Source organism: Fistularia commersonii, chromosome 30 (genome assembly GCF_037954325.1).
Source record: "Fistularia commersonii isolate RoL2024-O1a breed Wild chromosome 30, RoL_Fcom_v1.0, whole genome shotgun sequence".
In the NCBI taxonomy this organism is placed as follows: Eukaryota; Metazoa; Chordata; class Actinopteri; order Syngnathiformes; family Fistulariidae; genus Fistularia; species Fistularia commersonii.
In genome coordinates this window covers 11,554,902-11,573,989 of record NC_141313.1, presented here as the reverse complement: position 1 = coordinate 11,573,989, position 19,088 = coordinate 11,554,902, and the positions used below count along the sequence as shown (strand labels likewise).

Here is a 19,088-nt window from a genome sequence, read left to right as displayed (position 1 = left end):
GAGGAGGAGGAGAGGGTTTTAAGAAAAAAAAAAAAAAAAAAAAAAAACGCCTTGCGTGATGTTTGGGTGCGGGAGCGCCTCCGCCTCCGCCGCTCCCGCAGCCTCCGCCTCCGCCGCCCGCAGGAGAGCCATGGCGGTGAGATCCAGCCGGCCGCGTCCGTGAAACCCCCCCCCCCCCAAAGAAGCTGCGGGACCACGGAGAGCGGGATCCACCCGAGCCGCGGAGGAGAGGAAGAGGAGGAGGAGGAAGAAGAAGAGGAGGAGGAGAGGAAGAGGAGGAGGAGGAGGAGGCGGCAGAGTTTGATGGAGTTGTCTGCACTTATGCCGTCGCTTTTTTTTTTGTTTTGTTTTGTTGTTTTTTTTTTAAATCCATAACGCGCAGGAGAAGCTGAGATGTTCGACTGCGTGGACGTGCTCGCCGTGAGTCCCGGCCAGATGCTGGACTTCTACCCGGCCGGCGCGTCCGCCTGCCTGCTGCAGGAGAAGGCGCTCAAAGCCTGCATCAGCGGACTGGCGCACCGGGACTGGCAGCACCGGCGGAGCGCGCACTGTAGGTCTCAACTTCTGCACCTCCACCTCCATCCTTTCCTGCATGCGTGTGTGTGTATGTGTGTGTCCTTTACCATTCTGCTTATTTCTTTTCTAAATGATGCGTTCAAATGCGTGCGGGACCCTCCGGAGGTGGGTGACCCCCCGCCCCCGCGGGGTGCACGGATGCGAGATGGACGAGGCTATTCGTGCCGATGTCCTTTCTGGGAAACATCTCGGGAGACCTCGCTGGGATTATTTAATCCTGTTTAATTCAAGATTAAAAACAGATTGGGTTTTATTTTGACTTCTCCGTGAGTCCGGACAAAGTCTCCAAAGCGTAGAAGGCCTTCTTCTGTGCTTTAACTCGCTTTGTACGTTTTACTTTGGAGAAAAAAAAAAAAAAAATTGTGGAAAAAGATGTCCTCATTCCCACGGCTAAAACTTTTATTTTTCCATCTCCCTCATGAGAAAAGGAGCTTTGGACTCCCAGTTCTGGTTCTGCTCCACACTGCCCTTTTCTCCATGAAAAAAAACATCCCATAACTCTTTGTGACTCTTCGGGTGAGATGACTTTCCCTGTGGTCCCGCCGATGGTCGCCGGCCGCAGAAGGTCCAGCTCCTGTTTGTTTTTGAACGCCGCCGCTCAGCTGTCAGCGCCCGCTCCTGACCTTTGACCCGGAGGCTCCCCGGCCCGGTGTCTAGTTTTCTTAAGAAAAATATGAGGCGTCTTCGGATCGCATGAGGCGGCCGTCACTGATTGAGAAGACGCCGGTGCCTCCCGGAGACGCCTCCCGGAGACGCCTCCGGTCGGCCGGAGACGAAACGCTCGTGGACGTTATTCACCGGCGTTCCTTCACGTCTTTGTTCTCCGTGTTTCCGGAGTGTTTAGTTTAGTTTTACCGTCTGAGGGGAGACCCGGGACATCCTCCGCCTCTGCCTTCTGTTTAAACAGAGACCGTCTGTCCCGGCGTCTCCGCACCGCTTTGCGTCCGTTCCCAAAATCACGGTAATATATTAAATCTGAATAAAACCCAGTCCTGAAAAGAGCAGAATCAAAGGTGTTACTGGAGCCGTCAGCTGAAGCTCCAGCCTCAGTTTCGCTTTCGATGTCATTCTCTTTTAATCAGTCATTTTCATTTAAGAGCTTCGCTTTGGGTTTACATGAATTTATTTTAATTGTTTTATTTTTTCAAGTCCATACATATCACCGCAGTAAAAGTCCATTATTTTTCCTGGTATTTGGCGGGAATTTGTTGTCAATGGCGTCCGCTGCGCAAATAATCTCCTCAAATCAAGTGGGTTAATTTTCTTTTGGTGAAACTGGAGCATCCGCGTGTCCAGAAAACAGAGACAAAGAAGCATAATCTCAATTAATGTGAATTACTTTTATTGACATCTGCAAATGTTAAAATGAGACATAAATACATATACATATATATATATATGTGTGTGCGTGTGTGTGTGTGTGTGTGTGCATATATATATATATGTATATATATATATCCTCATTATATTATCATACCATTGCGCTAAATTGTGATCTGTGCTAACGGCGTCAGCCGAGGATGACAAATATAATTATATTTTATAATATGTATATATATGTGTAAATATGTGTTGAGAAAAGCATCTTAAATAAAATGTATTATCATTATTATTATTATTATTGTTGTATTTGCTTTAAAAGCCCTTAATTCCCTTATTTGTATTTTTCTCTGTTTGACAGAGCGACAGTTAGTTTTGGTGGACGCCACGGGTAAATACCAAATAGCGCTCGCCTCTGTTGATCTTCCTTCGGCGTGTCGGCCCGTCGATGGGGGGAGGTCGCCCTCCTCTCCCTCCACCCCCCCGTTTGAATAAGGTGCAGCTTAAATTAGCCTTTGATTGGATCGCCCCGTGCTCGGGGGTCACTCCGACGTTGCTTATTAATTTATTTATCCAGGATAATGGCGGCCTCCTGGGTGTTAATTAGCCGCTCCGACAACGAGCTGCCCATTAATGCACTTCCTCTTCCAGTTTAGATGTTAATTAAGAGTGATCAAGAACCTGCCGCCCGCCGCTCTGGTAAAATGGTCTTTTTGTGGTGCTGCAACTGTTTGGCGCTTCATCTCGTCAAAACAAAAAGGCGATGGTCCAAGGCGGCGGAATCGGTGAACTGGGCGAGATAAAGCGGCGGTGGCGTTCCTCGCACAGCTGATGGCTGTTACGGGATAATTGCCGCCTTTTTGTCCTCCAGGCTTAAGCGCCTGTGATACGGACATGAAAGGCCATTAGCGCAACGCACACTGAGCTAATTTAATGGCTGTGTGTGTGTGTGTGTGTGTGTGTGTGTGTGGGGGGGGGGGTGGGGGGTGGAGAAATGAGCAGAGAGGCGTTTAATCAGCATGATTAGGACGATGTGAGGGTGACGCGGCAGCCGACCTCCTCGCCGCCGCTCAGGTTCCTCCGTCTTCTTGGGTCGAACCCTGTATTTCTACCTCCCTCGTCTCTGAAAACAAAAAAAAAGGAAACAGCGCATGTTCTCATCACGGTCCAATCGCTGTTGCGGGAGCTTTGGCCTCTTAGAAGAAAAGCTCATGGTGGAGAGGCCATTGGGCGTGGAGGCGGTTCTTCTGCACCAACAATGGAGTCTTTCAGTGAGGGGGGGCGCTATCTGAAAAGCGGGTAAAGCCGGGGAGGGCTGGCTCCCGTCACTCAGGCCCAAGGGGCTGGAGAAGATCCTGGGCCTGCGGAGACACAGGATCTGAACCAGGACCGCATCCTGGGTGAAGGAGACCTCCAGTGGGACGGGAATCTCTTTCCTCCTTTCTGCGTCGCTCCTTGGCATCTTCATTGTGGATTTAAAAAAAAAAAAAAAATGGTTGAAATATTCGGGGCAGCCTCCCAGGGAGAAGGTCCCTACTTGGATTCCCACAGGGCTCCTTTCTGTGTGGAGGCTCCATGTTCTCCCCGTGTTTCTGCGTGGGGTTCCTCAGGGTTCTCCAGGTTCCTCCCACAGTCCGCACACACATGCAGGAGGTTCAGTGGAGACCCTCCATTGTCCATTGTTGTTGACAGGAAGTGTCTTTTCACATGTGTTTTAGTTTATCACAGCGCCATCTACTGGCGTGCAATCTGGCCTGCATGGAGATGCTTCTCTGCCCGGTGGAACGCTTCGAATGAAAACGAACGTTGCCGAGAAAACGGCGCCCACGTTTTGAAAGTGCGTTATCCTCCTTTTACTTTACGGAGACCAAGGCATCTTCGTTTGTCGTCCGTTCACTTTTAGCATCCTGACATGAAGCACACGTATGTGTGTGTGTGTGCGTGAGCGTGTGTGTGTCATAGTCAGTGGTGCTGATAGTCCAAGCGGACACAGGTCCTCCAGTGTCACCGCTTCTTCATCATCGTAACCCTCCCTCTCACTGTGGCTGTTCTTTCTAGCGGTGTTGATTTTTCTGATGTTCTCCACTGGGACTCAAATGCACGAACGTTGACCCACCTGAGCTCATGAGCACAGAGGAACTCTCTGTTGGAGAAGTTTAAACGCATACATCTCCAAACTAGAGCTCCATGGGTCTGTTCACCGAGCAACCAGCAGTTTTGATTGAATAATCTCAATTCATTCGTTCATTATCCGTTCATTATTCGTTCATTATCCGATGCTCAACCATTCACACTCTTAAGGCTTTCGCAGCACTTCCTGCCATACCTGAACCATGTGCCCCTTCGTTGCCATGGTTACCCATAACTTCCAGTCTTTCTCCATCCCTGGAGGTCAGTTTTATTAAACTATTTTGCTGTCGGTGAACCGGGTTCCTCCGTATTTCCTCCTCAACTTCCAGATTATCCAGATGTCAAGGTGTTTTTATTCCAGGCACCCCGTATTTGTATATCTGAAAGAAACTTTCCCTTAAAATGTTCAAAGTAAGTGATAATTCTCTTTGCGATGCTTGCTGGAATTCTTGGGCATTGAAGGGTTAACGGGGAGGTTTAGCATAGCTTTGCTTGTGTCGTCGTTCCTCTAGCGAACCGTTTCTTTTCACTCTCGGCCGCCACCTGGCAGACAGGAGTGGAACCTGGAGCCGGCGAACGTCCAAAGCTGCTTCTCATTTGCTGCACTTTGGGTGAACTTTGACCGTTTCCTGCGACGGCGCCAGCATATGCAAGCTATGTGCCGGCGCTCCCGCCGAGCCGACCTGGAGGAAAAACACTTCCAGACGGGCCGTGGTGTCAGCTGAGCGCTGGCCCGGATCCTCCGGACGCCGTAATATCCCGCTAATCCCAGCGGGCTCGGCCCGACGCTCCACACCCAGAGCAACAGTTTTTCCTGAATGCAAACCAAACACCCCGAGGGCTTTCAGGAAATGCCGCTCTTTCTCTCCTCCTCCTCCTCCTCGTTCTACTCCTCTTCCTCTCCCCTGCCCTTTGCCTCTGCTGGCATCTTAGGAAATGATGGCAGTTCACCAAGGTAGAAGAAACATGTTCTCACAGAAAGAGTTTAGGCTCAGCATTTGCTAATATAAGAATCACGCATCGCACACAGACACACTCACACACACAAACAGAGCCCACCCATTGTCCCAATGTTGAAAAAGTGATGGCAGAGGAAGAGCTAAGATAGTCATATGCAGAGAGAAAGTTAGGTAAGAAAGAATGAAGATAGAGAATCAGAATCAGAACAAACTTTGTTTGTCCCCAAGGGGCAATTGTGGCGCACATGGAGTAGCGGCATGAAATTGTGAACATCAAAAAAAAAAAAATGTCTATGTTCAAATAACAAATAAAGATAAAAAAGTAGAAAATTAAATTAAAAATAAAATATAAAATTAATACTAGTTGCTTAGTTGGCTCAGTCGGTGTGAAGGCATCTTTCTACATCTGCCGCCATCGCTGTGAGTGTGTGAATGTAATCCAGTGTAAGGTTCTCTGAAACCATAAGGTGATGAAAGCTCTGCCACTTGAGGAAAGTCCCTCCTGGATCTTCTGGTCCCAGATGGGCGGTCTGTCAATGAATGAACAAATGCATGGATGAATGAGTGAGTCCTGTCCTACTTGAAACCGTCTCTCTCAAAAGGCAAGCGGGGACAACAACTCCTTGCGTGCTCCTTCCTCTCACTGTTATTTTATCTTGTGCCGTGGCAAAGCTGCATGGAAGGTGATCAGGGTTGGTGCAGCAGCCCGTGCTTTGGCCGTCCGAAGCCCCGTCGGGACCTCATGCCTGATCTGGTGAAGGGCAGCCGGTTTTCCCCGTTGGAAGTTGTGACTTGACTAATGTTGGAAAAACCACGTCTTCCCGGCGGGTTTCTAAGCAGCGAACGCAGCTGCGGTCGGCTAAAGAGCTCCTCCCAGATCTGACTGGAGAGCGCCGGGATACGAAAATACCCGACTTTCGATGCAAAGCGGAAGTCTGGAGGCCGGTTTTCCGGCCCGTGTTCTCCAGCCGTTCCAGCTTCAGCCACGTCTCTGTGTAATTCTGCCGGTGTACCTCCCTTTTCGTGGAGTCAGAGGATTCTTCTCCTTAATCTGCCACAGGAAGACGGCATCGTCCTCATTCTGCCGCGGCATGCTCGGGTTAAACTACCTGAGTGCGCCGACAGGGTTCTTTACCATCTGCTGGTCCCTGTGAACCATGTGGGCAGGAAATCCCGAGCTAGGGATTTTTTTCTTTTTTTTTTTTTCTTTTTAGAGGGCAAACAGTCGATAGTCTGCAAGGAGCCGTTGCTTCTTGCCCGGCACCTCACCGATCTCCTGTGCGGGAGCCTCCCAGACCCGGCAGAGCTGATGCTCTGCACGCATTGGACATGTATGTCTTATTTGGATAGGTGACCTTCCAGTAGTCCCGTTGTGTCCCTCACAACAGGAGAGGAGGAAGGAATTTAAGGTCTCTGATGAACCTCCTGCACGCTTCTTGCCCGTGGGAGGGAACTGGAGAAGCGAGAGGAGAACATGGAGACTCCACGCAGGCAGGAATCAAACCGGGGACCTCCTGGCCGTCCCCTGGAAGCTCTAACCTCTGCACCTCCGCATACATGTCTCGTTGTTGTTTGAGGTGGACCGTATGGATTGTGAGGCCGATCAGGTGTCTCCACCCTCTGCGGTCTGGCAGATGTCTCCACAGCGTAAGCCGTGGATACATTACTTCAACTAAAATAAGAAATAGAAAGGCCGTATGGCTGGAGATGTAACTAATAGGTCAAAGCCGGTTCCCTCTTTTTCTGACAATATATATTCCGTAGTACAGATTACACCGCCGGTGCTGGAGGTTTTAGAGCAGAAAAGAGGATTAAGAGTGGGAAAAGAAATCAAGCATATACCGTGTACCCGTGTCAGCATTTTTTTTTTTTTTTTTAATAAAAGTACAAGTTTAAGTTGCAGCATGTACTTCACTCACTTTTGCATTTTCTCTCTGGATTTTACGATCAGCACCGTTGGCGACCCTTAACTCTCTGTTGGTCTCAACAAACCTGAAGTAACGTTGTGCGTTCACTGACTGCTGGTCCAGATCAGGACGTGCTGGCTGTGGATGCTGCCGGGGCCGCTGGGTCAGGGCCCTCTTGTGGAAACCGTGAAGTTCTACCGCATTGAAGGGGAACCTTGCCCGAGATGGCTGTGAGGTTTTCTCACTTTTCCAAGTAAATTTTGGGTTTTGATAAAAGAAGGCGGGTTTATCCTCCTGAAGAGGAGTCCATTCATCCATCCATCCTGCGGCCAGGTCCATAGGAGGCTGCCGGGTTCAGCCTGGATCAGTGGATGGCAGAGCCACATGGAGAGACATGCAACCGTTCACTCTCTCATTCACACCTCTGGACAATTTTGGATCTCCAGTGAACCTCCTGCATGTGTTTGGACTGCGGGAGGAACCCCGGAGAACCCCGAGGAACCCCGTGCAGACACGGGGAGAACTTGGAGACGCCACGCAGGAAGGAACCCCGTGGAATCCAAGCAGGGACCTTCCGTGTGGGAGATGGAAGCTCTAGCCCCTGCACCACCGCCGCGCATTTTTACGATTATTCTACTTTAATGTGAAAAACGTACAGAATAAATAATCATGGCGTTAATACATTATCATCACATTTGCCGACGACATTAGTCACCTTGTTGCACGTTAGTCAGTTGTTTGAAGTGTAGAAAAGTCTTTTCTGTTGTGTGTAAGCTCTCACAGAGTGCGTGGAGGCCCAGGTGAGGCCTGACAGGGATCCGTCCTGATCCGGTTTCTGCCCACGCCGTGATGACGGAGCTTCTTTCCTCGGTCTCTCGCGGCCTCCGGTGGCGCACGTGTGCTTTCCCGTTTGACCCCGCCGTCAGGTTCAGCCAGGGTTCAGCAGCCACACATGTTCCTGGTGAAGCCCTCCTCCTTCGCCGGCAGCGGCTCCATCTTTCCCCTGATGGCGCTCGCTGTGTGTGTTAACACGCAGAGAGGTTGACTCAAAGTTTAATCACGCAGAAAATGGGAAAAAGGCTCCCTTGCGCCCGATGGGCCCGAGCGAGTACCCGAGGAATCCCCTGCGCGCGCGCACTCCCGTGCTTGGAATGCCGGTGGGGTTATGCGTCCCATCTGTCTGCAGGTGGTCGTAGCCGCTCCCGGGGGCAGCCATGAGTTTCAGAGTGGAATAGTGGGCCGCGGCGGCGTGGGCCCACCCAGCCGTCGCATAAAGGCTCCGCAGGCGGAGGCTATCAGTGCGCTTCCCCCGGGGAACTGCTGAAGCAAAGGCAATTACACATGGACGCCGCACCGCCACTTGTCCTCGTCGCGGCGCGTGTCGCTCGTCTTGCTTGTTGTGTGCGTTTGACGGCCGTTTCCCCGCAGCGCCGAGGAGGAAGTCACGCTGGCGGCTGAAATAACCTGCCTTTACCTCGGCGTTATTTCCAGTTGGAAAGAGAGACATGGACGATAAATAAAATGATTTGATGAGGAAATATTACAACATGTTCCCGGGAATTGGGGTTTTGCTGGCAGCGTTCTAACAAAGCCTGCTCCACCCAGCACTCCAGACTCTCTCCATGCTGTAACTTCAAGGGTGGCTATCAGTATAGACGCGGGCAAACATGGGAAATTAGCGCTTCCTGCTCACAGCCAGAAGGTCCCCGATTGGATTCCCACTGGAGGCCTTTCTGTGTGGAGTCTCCAGGTTCTCCCCATGGCTCCCCAGGGTTCCTCCCACAGTCCGAAGACACGCTGGAGGTTCTTTGGAGACCCTATATTGTCCAGACATGTGAAGGAGCAAGTCATCGTGCAGTTTTTAGAAGTTCTGTGTGTGAAAGCGGTGCCCCTTTCTCCTACCAGGGTGGTGTGAAGTCCAGGATGGCATAAATGACATTGTTACACAGCAGGAAGTTCAAGGTGTGCAGGATGTTAAAGGTTACGTCCAGATCAGCGATCAAGCTGATGGCTGTTAGGTCGCCAGTTGTTCTTCTCGAAGTGGTTTCCATCCCAGGATGGTCGTCTCGTACCTGATATCTCGCATAAAGCCCAGACTTTGGCTCTGTGTTCCGTTGATCGCGCGCCACCTCGCCGTGAGGAGAAAACTGTCCATCCCGGCTTCAACCGAAACCAACGTCTGTCCGTCGGTGAAGCGACGGCTGGCGTTCTCCCGCCCGAGTTTGTTTACTGTCAAACGCGTCGCACTTGAAATTCAGTCGGGGCAAACTTTTCTAAATCCTGGCGCAGCACCATTATGTCAGCTTTACACAAGACTCTTTCAAAGTTCCCCCTGAAGTTTTAATCACTCGATGCTGTCACTGATTCATGAGAGAAAGCTCTCCCGGCTGCACAAATTGCCTCTCAACAGAAATAACAAACCCCGGATCGGAGCCGCGATCAATAGATATAGAAATCATCTCATTGTAATTAACCTCGCCACTCGTCTGGGCCGGCGGGTCAGGCCTCTGGTTCTCTGGGCGGAGGCGGCGGATGAGCCGGGAGACGTCCGAGCGCGGACGCTCTGCTGATTACGACTTGGTCCCTCCGCCGCTGTAATTGAGTTTCCGCCGATGAAGTACGGAAGAATGTAATCCAATCAGAGCAGATTCTGGAGACGCTGCTTTCTGTGCACATACATCGTCGGGCACGCTTTCACTCTAGACACGCCGTTATCGCCGCTTTATCTGCACGTCCGCCATAAGCGCTGTGAGAACGAATCCCCGGCCTCTGACGTAATGCAGCTTCACGGGCAGCGGGTCCGATCATCGCAGATGACCATTCTGATACCAAACCCGTCACTCTGTCCTACGGAGATGAACCTCAGCTTCTTCACCACAGCTGTGGAGCGGCAAGGCGAGGCTTCACCCCAGGACGGAGAACCTCAGCTATTCACTCACATTCCAGTCCAGGAGGTTTTAAGGAAAGGTGGATGTGTGGGTGATGTGAGGTGAAAGGAAGGCTGTTACTGCTCCTGCTTATGATGGCAATCATTACTATTATTTTTTTTATCATTTTATGAAAGTAGTGTTAGTAACAATTAATTATTGTTGGAGCTGTTATTGTGATGGTGTTATATCATTTTATCATATCTACATTTTATATATATATATGAATGATTATTCTATTTTCTATTTGCTCTATCTATTATTATTGTAGTTGTTCAGTTATTTTATTTCTTGTAGATATTTTATTATTATTATTTGTATGAGTATAATGCAATGAGGTGCATTTGGGGAGGTGGGAGAGGTCTTGCCTCATTTGCCAATCTTGGGAAGAAAAAAATGTCAAATGAAAAATAGAATTAACTGGTTATATTTATTAGTGATTTGCACAATAAAGGTATTTTTCATTTAACTTTGCCAGTTAGATTGTTTTTTTATTCAAAATGACTGCATTTCATATTCATTGCTCGAATACTGAGAAAAGACGTGCAGTAAGGCCACCGACTGTTGAGCCTCAATGACGGCTACATGAACTACATTTCCAATGTACAGTGCTTTTTGTCATCCACTGTATGTGTGTTACTAGTTTCATGTGCTGAGCGATCATAAAATGTCTGCCACGAGCCACTAAGTGAGGCAAGTAGTTCTCTTGCCTCAAGGTAGGGGGCGCTCATGTTCTTGTGAATTAGACGCTTCACCAGCCATGAACCTCCCTGTGCATCACTGTTATAATGTAATTTAAAGCTAAGAAGTTACAAACACAGTTCCCCCTCCTTGGCTCCAGGAGGCCGCGGATGGCATTCAGCTGCGGGCCCGGTGGAATCGCCGACAATGGAGAAAAAAAAACAAAACGTCATTTTATCAAATTAAATGATAGAAATGATTCCTAGTCTCACATGATGCAGCGAAGCCGCTGTATGCATGTCGGATCTCGGTGCAAAGCTTCAGCCTGCGCTCACAGGATTGCTCTGGGTTCCCGTGCAACAGCGGGAGGCACCTCTGAGGCACCTTCTCGCTCCGTCAATTGTGGGATCTGGACCATCGCGGGCGCTCATTTGAAACTGGTTTCCTCATTCCCGTCTCCTTGTTTGCCTCCCCGCAGCGATCGAGACGCAGAGCACCAGTTCGGAGGAGCTGGTCCCGAGCCCGCCGTCCCCACCGCCCCCGCCCAGGGTATACAAGCCCTGCTTCGTCTGCCAGGACAAGTCTTCTGGATACCACTATGGCGTCAGTGCTTGCGAGGGGTGCAAGGTAAGACTTGGGAACGCCGTCTGACGGAGCGCCTTCTCCCCCCGACCTGTGACGCCAGGACAGCGCTTTGATTTTTCATCCGGAGCGGTTATTGTTGAACGCCGGAGTGTTTTTCCTGCCGGCCGCCTGCGTACGGCCTCTTGTCAGTGCAGCGTCTGAGCGGAAGCGGGAGCCGGTGAGCTAATGTTCCCCCGCTGAAGCCGTTCTGTGGGAAGAGCAGCCGTGTGACACTTCGGAGCTCCGGGCTGAGGGTTTGTTTCCTTCGGGCTTCCTCCGGTCCTGGTTTTTAAGCACTTCAGGGCGTCGGCGCTGAAACGCATTGGTCAATGGAAACGGTTTAAATGAGTCTCATGTTGAAAATCACACTGTTGTTTTCAGTGTGGAGGCAGGAGAAGCTGTGAGGCTGCAACAACCCAAGGAGGGACACTCAGGCTTTAGCAGCCAGGCCTCAGCGGGGCTTTGCTAATCCCACATTAAGCATGGAGGAGTAATTACACTGATAATGGCAAGAATGATAATCATGATTCGTCCATTTCTCTATAGCTTGACGGCATAAATGCACTTTTCAACCTACAACCTTTTCAAAGTTCAGAAGTAGAAGGTCTTATTCTCCATCTTCTTCCTCTTCTCCTTTGGGGTTTTCCCTTCATGGATCTCCGCAGAAAATCCACCTTCTCCATCTAACCCTATTCTCTGTATCCTCTCTCACACCACTCTCACATCCTTTCACAACATCCATAAGTCTTCTCATTGGTCTTCCTCTACACCTCCTGCCTGGCAACTCCACCGTCAGCAACCTTCTACCCAGATCTTCACCATGGTTTGTACATGAACAGAGGAGTGTTCATGTCCAAACCATCTCAGTCATCACATTGTCTCGGTCATACATGTCCTGCACCCCTGTGACAAATTCTTCTCCTTTGGGCTTTTCCCTTTTAGGGTCTTCACAGCGAATCCACCTTCTCCATCTATCGCCATTCTCGTGATCCTCCTCTCTCACACAACGACTAACTTCACATCCTCTCTCCCAACAACTATAAATCTTCTCTTTAGTCTTCTTCTAGACTTCCAATTCCAGAATCCGTCTACTGATATATTCACTATTATGACCCAACCATCTCAGTCTATGTCCAGAACATCTAACATGTGCCGTCCCTCTGATGGGCTCATTCCTGATCCTTTCCATCCTGATCGCTCCCAAAGAGATCCTCAACATCTTCATCTCTGCAACCTCCAGCTCTGCCTCCTGTCTTTTGGTCATTGTCACTGTTTGTAGAGCATACAGCATGACTGATCTCACCACTGTCTCCTCCACCTTTCCTTTCATTCCGGCTGATTGTCTGTTGATAGTTTGTTGATGTGAGAGAGGTGGATCCAGAGAATAGGGTCAGATGGAGAAGATGGATTCGCTGTGGAGACCCCTGAAAGGGAAAGCCCAAAGGAGAAGAAGAAGAGGAAGAAGAAGAAGAAGAAGAAGAAGAAGAAGAAGAAGAAAAGATCATATTTGTCACTAATACAATGATGAGAACAAGTTGTATATCTGGAGGAAAGTCTTTCCATCACATGTGAGCTCACACAAAGCATGTGACGCTCCGTTTCAGGCCTGACGTGGATGCCTTCTGATACCTTATCTTGGACCTTCTTGCTGTGAGGAGGCCGTGCTAACCATCTCCTCAATGGAGAACAGGGAGGACACGCATTCAACCGATCAGGGCTTCTTCCATGATGATCATGGTAAACCAGCCCTGTCATGAATCTGCTGCGGCGCCACAGACGGGAGAACTTTTCTCCCACCTCTCCCGCCTCGGTATCACTGGACATCCCGGCTCCTGAAGGCTCCTGAAGACCAACCTTCTATAAAGGAGCAACCTCAACCACAGTGAGGGCTGGAACAGGGGGAGGAACGTGTGAGGAGGGGACAGAGTGTGAAAGGAAAGGAGGAGAGCAGCCATGTAATCTGCTTTGGAGACCCTGACAAGAAGACAGAAAGCAGAGATGGAGATGTGGAGGTTCCTCTTTGGGAGTGAGCAAGGTGGAGAGGATCAGGAAGGAGTCCATTGGACGGACAGCACATGGTAGATGTTCTGGAGATAAAGTTGGGCTGAAATGGTTTGGACACGGACAGAGGAAGGATGGAGAAGATCTGGCTAGAAGGATGCTGATGTTGGAGGAGGTCTGGAGGAACACCAGAGAAGTTTATGGATGGAGGAGAAGAGGACAGAAAGTTGGTTAGTGTGAGAGGAGAAGGTTAGATGGAGGTAGATGATTGGCCCCTGAAGGAGCAGCCTGAAGGAGAAGAAAGTAATCCATCTGAAGCTTCTTCTCATTAATAGCTCCTTAAGCCTGTTGTGATGCTTGAAGGTACTGGACACGTTCCTCTAGGAACTGTCGTTTGGTTCCTGTTGTAAACATCTCCCCCCTCTTACCCAAGGGTTTGCTCCTGAGCTCTCCTCCTGGAGCTGGTCCTAGACAAACAATGCCAGGTTTCTTGTTCTCACTGTGGCTGGAATGCAGAGGAGACCCACACTGTCTTCTTCCTGCTTCATCCCTGCTCTTCCCCTTATTTCCGCTGAGATGTTCTGTAACCAGGAGGGTCAGACATTCTTCAGAAGACCTAGACGTCTGTGCAGGTCGTCTCTGTCTGAGCAACAGGGTTTTTCGCAATGGATCTGAGAGGCAGCAGGTCAGAGAGGCGTTCTCCCAAGGAACCTTCAGACAGAACAGAGGAACATCTGCCCCAATCAGTGTTTTATATTTACTTTGGAATTTAGGTAATTCTCATTTTATTTTTGTTTGTTTTTTTAGTTTTTATATTTTTTTTTACATTTATAGTTTTTATTTTATACACTATATATTTTTATATTTTTTATAGTTTTTTATTACTTTATTTAGTTTCTTTCATAGTTTTTTATATTTTTCTGATCTCCATTGGAAACCAGTATTGTCTGCTCCTCAATGAAGGCCTGATCCTGAATGGGCCCAAAACCAGGATCTCGCTCTGGATCCCGGACTCCGGCCACTGTTTGCGCCGAATGAAATTGTGAGCGTTGGTTGGCCGGTTGGCCGGGCCGTCGGCGGGCCCACACCGCATCCTCCTCCCCCACCGCCGCCACCGCCGCCGCCACCTCTGTAATTGAGTTGGTGGAATGTGAGGAATCCTCTGGAGGTTTGGGCCGGCAGGAAGGCGGCCATCAGCTCGCTCGCGGGCCTTTGGGTCAAACTGATTTCTCCGCGCTCCTGCCTGTGCACGCCCTGTCGCAAAGGGCCCGCCGTGACCTCAGATCCACCCGCTGTGCACATCTTGAGTGAACGCCGACGGATGCATCCCCGCGCTCACACGGTTTAACGGACAGGGGGTTTTATAAACACTGGATCCACAGAACCTCAGCCTTGATTTTATAACATCCCAACAAAAGGGGATTAAGAGCTGGATTAACGCCGGCTTTTTCTTCTCCTGTGTGTGTGTGTGTGTGTGAGTGTGTGTGTGTGTGTGTGTGTTGTGTGCAGTGCGAGGGGAGGGAGGTAAATGTATCTGAGCACACTCCACAGCTGTGGATGTGTCAATTAAAGCCTGAATGCACACACACACACACACACACACACACACTCTGAGAGCTGCTGAAAATCAGTTAGCTGGACACTGAAGACCAGGTTCGTGTTTGCATGTGTGGAATCCAGACTCCCCTCAGCCCGTGAGCAGCAGCTATTAAACAATGGCGGCCATATTTGTGGTTTTGCACCGACAGCATCACAGTGGTCTTGAAAAATTTTGGAAAGCATGTTGACTTACTTTCACCTTCAATTCAAAGTGTGTCACACATGATCTTCTCCTTCTGGGTCTCTTCAGCCAATCACCTGCCTCTATCTGACCCATAGCCAATCATCTACCTCCAGCTAACCCTCTCAGACCAGCTACCCTCCTGTCCTGTTCCCTTTCATCCATAGACGTCTCTAGTCTTCCTCCAGACCTCCTGCCTGGCAGCTCCAACCTCAGCATCCTTCCACCCAGATCTTCTCCATCCCTCCTCTGTCCATGTCCAAACCATCTCAACCTGACTTCATCTCCAGAACATCTACCATGTGCTGTCCGTCTGATGAACTCCTTCCTGATCCTCTCCATCCTCCTCACCCCAAAAGAGGAACCTCCACATCTTCATCTCCTGTCTTTTCCTGAGTGTCTCTATGACTGAAATGAACATCTTTACTCTTCTGCTTCCCCCATGTATCCATGTGTCGCACACAGCTTTATTTCCTTCACAGCTTTATGTTTTGAGCTGGTCTTTGAAACAAACCTACTTTCTGTTAATTTCCAGGAAATCTGTTTTATCTGTTCCGTCCTTGTGCCGTGGCAGATCTGCTGCTCACTTTGGAAATGTTTTCCACGCTGACTCATTGAGGTGAAACTAGCGAGACTCATCTAGCGAGATCTTAGAGCTGCTGTTCGGACTTGTTCAATGGTCGTACTTGTAAGAAAGTTATGCTGCACCGTGGCGGTGGCCCCCAGATCGGCCCCGAGAGCGCCGAGCTGATTTGAATTGTTAAAGTGTCGGTGTGGACATATGGGGCCTCCAGAAGCCCATGCATATGCAGCAGATCTTGGCATCCAGTCAGCCCACCTCGTCCACGTCCTGTCCGCTTGACGCGCTCTAAACCGCGTCCCTTCTGGACAGCTCCAGGGGAAAACTCGACAAAACGCAGCCTCTCCGAGGAGAGCGGCACTAAAAAATGAGGAGATCTGGAAATGGATCTGCGGAAGGCTGCTTTTCTTCTGCAGATCAAATGCAGGACAGCGAAGAAGGTGTCATCTTGACATTGTTTTGCATAAGCCCCCCCTCACGGCTAGGGAGAAGCATCTGTCTGTGACAGCTCTATAGCCGTGAAGACAAAACTGGAGCCCCTCCTCCTCGCTAGTTGGGTTGGTGAGGTGTGGACGGAGCAGGATTAGCTTGATGGAACTGGTTTGACAAGCAGGGGCACCATGACCTCTCAGAAGAAAACACAAAGCGGCGCTCGCCCCGGAGAAAAGTTCCTCGGCTGCCGCAGCTCCGAGCCCTGGTGCAGGGAGGAGGCCTCGGATCTCTTGCTTGAATAGATCCCGTGGCATCATTTTCAGGGGTCTTAACACAGATGTCACCGATCACGACCCCTCTGAGTTTCCCCAACGTCACTGTGGATTCAGGAGGTCCGATTGCAGAGAACTTCCAACCATGATCTCACCCGGTGAATGAAACGCTTTTTCCCAAGTCCGGAACCTGACCTGGAACGCCCTGAAGTCTCTCATCTGGATGGAGGTGAGGGACGAAAAGACAGGAGGCAGAGCTGGAAGTCGCAGAGATAAAGATGTTGACGTTCTCTTTGGGAGTGACCAGGATGGATAGGATCAGGAATGAGTCCATCGGGGGGACAGCACATGTTAGAGGTTTTGGACATCGATTGAGATGGTTGGGTCAGGCTGGAATTGGAGATCTAGAGGAAGACCAAAGAGAAGATTGATGGACGTTTGGGAATCCCTGGGAATTGATAAGGGAGGATATGAAGATACGAAGAGGAGCCAGAGAATAGGGTTGGATGGAGAAGGTGGATTTGCTGTGGCAACCCCTGAAGGGGAAAAGCCCAAGAGGAAGAAATGGCACAAATGACTTTCATAAAAAAACATAGAGAAAGCAGATGGGAGCCAGAGAGCAAACCCTGGCACCCCAAAACCCTGTTCCTCCCCTGCCCTCACAAACAGGTTCACCCGAGATGTCGGAATTTCCCGTCACCCCACTTCAAGTTAAAATGAAGTCTTGTCCGAATCTTCTTGTCCTGGCAACCGGACTTTAATTGTTCACTTGAAGACGTTTCAGCCCTCATCCCAGAGGCTTCCTCACTTCTAATGACCTGTGGGGAGTGTCCAGGGTTTCGGGCCGGTCCGGGTTATGATGACTTGTTATGTAAACGGAAGAGTTGATCAGCAGAAATTAGGTTCAACCAGGAAGGATCCACCACCAGAAGCAGCCCCGCTAACTTTCACATGAGTCTCAGTCCATGTAATCAACAGCTTTCACTCCTATGTTCAGCTTTATCTTTTCACATTCCAGTCCAGGTAATCCACAAGAGCTGCTCTTTAGTTCCCAAAGAACGGCACCTCCATTAGCACAGCATTAGACCTAGTGTCTAACCTTCGATTCTTCCAATTACATAACGGGACACCATAACCTAGACCTGGAAACTCACCCCAAAGTCTTTATATCTCAAGAGGCCTCTGGGATGAGGGCTGAAACATCTGAAAAGTGAAGAAATCCAAGTCCAGCAGCCACAACAAGAAGATTCGGACAAGAACTCACCACGACCTGGATGACTGAGAAGTTCCACAGACTTAAAATGAATTCTTTAAATTATTTATGGCTTATTGCCACCATGAAGGCAAAACCCCGCCAGTGGAGTGCGACGTTGGTCGAGGACCTCCTGCGGTGGTTTCAACATCTGCGCGCAGTCAGCACCCTTCCTTTCACTGCAGTGCTTCAAAGTGCATTAACAGCTTCGTATATAAAGTGTTCAGAGTGAAGGGAACCTCTCCCATGGTGAATGTGTCCAGTCAGATGTTCAGAAGTTGACACGAACCATGTCTGAATCCCAGTTCGTTGTTTAAGATGCTGATCCCGATCGCCCGTCACTTGTTTCAGGCTCGTCCATGAAAAGTCAAGGTCATCAGAAGTGCGCTTTTGGCACGGAAACACGCTGTTCACTCCTGTTTAGTGGCGTCCTCATGAAGCTCGTCAATGGCCTGTGAAGGAAATGAGACGGTGACGGCATCACGGAGGAGGCCATGGTATGCCAGGTGATGAATTGGCTACTGAGAGAGCGTCTGATCCAGAAAATGATGGATTCAGGACATTTGCCATCCAACCATTCATCCACGGTGCAGTTTATCCTGCAGTCAAGGAGGCTGGAGCCTATCCCGGCTGAGGAGGGTTTTTCAGGGGGGCCAAAGATGGAGACATCAGCCAGAGACAACCATTCACCCTCTCATTCACACATCTGGACAACGTAGGGTCTCCAGAGAGGCTCCATCATGAGTTTGGTCTCTGGGAGGAAACCGGAGAACCCGGTGGAACCCCACGCAGACCCGGGGCCAGCATGGAGATCTTCTCTCCCTGAGGGGAACTGCCGTAAAGGCGAGCGTGCCAATCATAGCAGACATCAGCTGCTGATGCCCTCAGATGCCTATGGCGTGTGCAGATGATGGGCTGCTTACACCTGCAAACTACTCCACATTTGAGAATTTGTAGGCTAATCAGATGATGATGTGTATCGTTTATGTCCTTTTGTGAGTGGTGAAAGAGCTTTTTCACAATTTATAGCCAGCGCTGCTTGTTGAGTCACACTTCTTATTTTCGACATGTTCTTTCATTTCCAGCTGACGCTCACTTGATCAACGGTCTCTCTTTGCATGGTCTTCACCCCTTCAGATTTCCTTCAGACATCCTCCTGAGCTCCTCCTTAGCTCTTCACGTCTGTTTCCCTGCTGCTTCTGCAGAATGATGTAGGGGATGGTTTGCTGAAAGTGAGGGACGAAACCGTGTTGTGGAGTCTGCACAATTGTCAGAAGACAGATTCGGACGTAATAACACAGATTAGAGGTAGTTGGCTGAGGAGCCCGAGCCGTCCCCCTGGGTGCGAGAAAGCTATGCGCCACCGGACTGGAATCACAGCGGCGCTCGCCATCTGACCTCCGTCTGCTCCTGGAGGAACGGAAGTAGGAAGTGTCTGGTCACCAGTCGCCCCTATACCCCCCAACATCTGGGGTGCCGTCATCTCCCTGCCGTAGCAGGAGACGGCTCTGATAGGACCATGGTGCATCGCTATGGAGGTTACATGCCATGCGGAGGCCGTTGTCTTCCGGTCTAGCTGATACAAGCATCGACTCAGCGGCAACATTTAAATCCATCCGGTTGGTTTGATGAAATGGCACATTTTCA

At 49.9% G+C, this 19,088-nt stretch overlaps 1 protein-coding gene across 1 annotated transcript in view; it reads left to right on the top strand.

The window, feature by feature from the left end:
- Positions 1–271: 271 nt before the first annotated feature.
- The window catches only part of LOC147216431 (retinoic acid receptor beta-like), a 56,708-nt gene continuing 37,891 nt past the window's right edge, over positions 272–19,088 (top strand). Inside the window, exons 1-2 of the mRNA XM_086177880.1 lie at positions 272–550; positions 10,979–11,127. Coding sequence (XP_086034006.1) covers positions 394–550; positions 10,979–11,127 — 306 coding nt within the window. The 5' untranslated portion in view covers positions 272–393. The remainder of the gene's footprint in view (positions 551–10,978; positions 11,128–19,088) is intronic.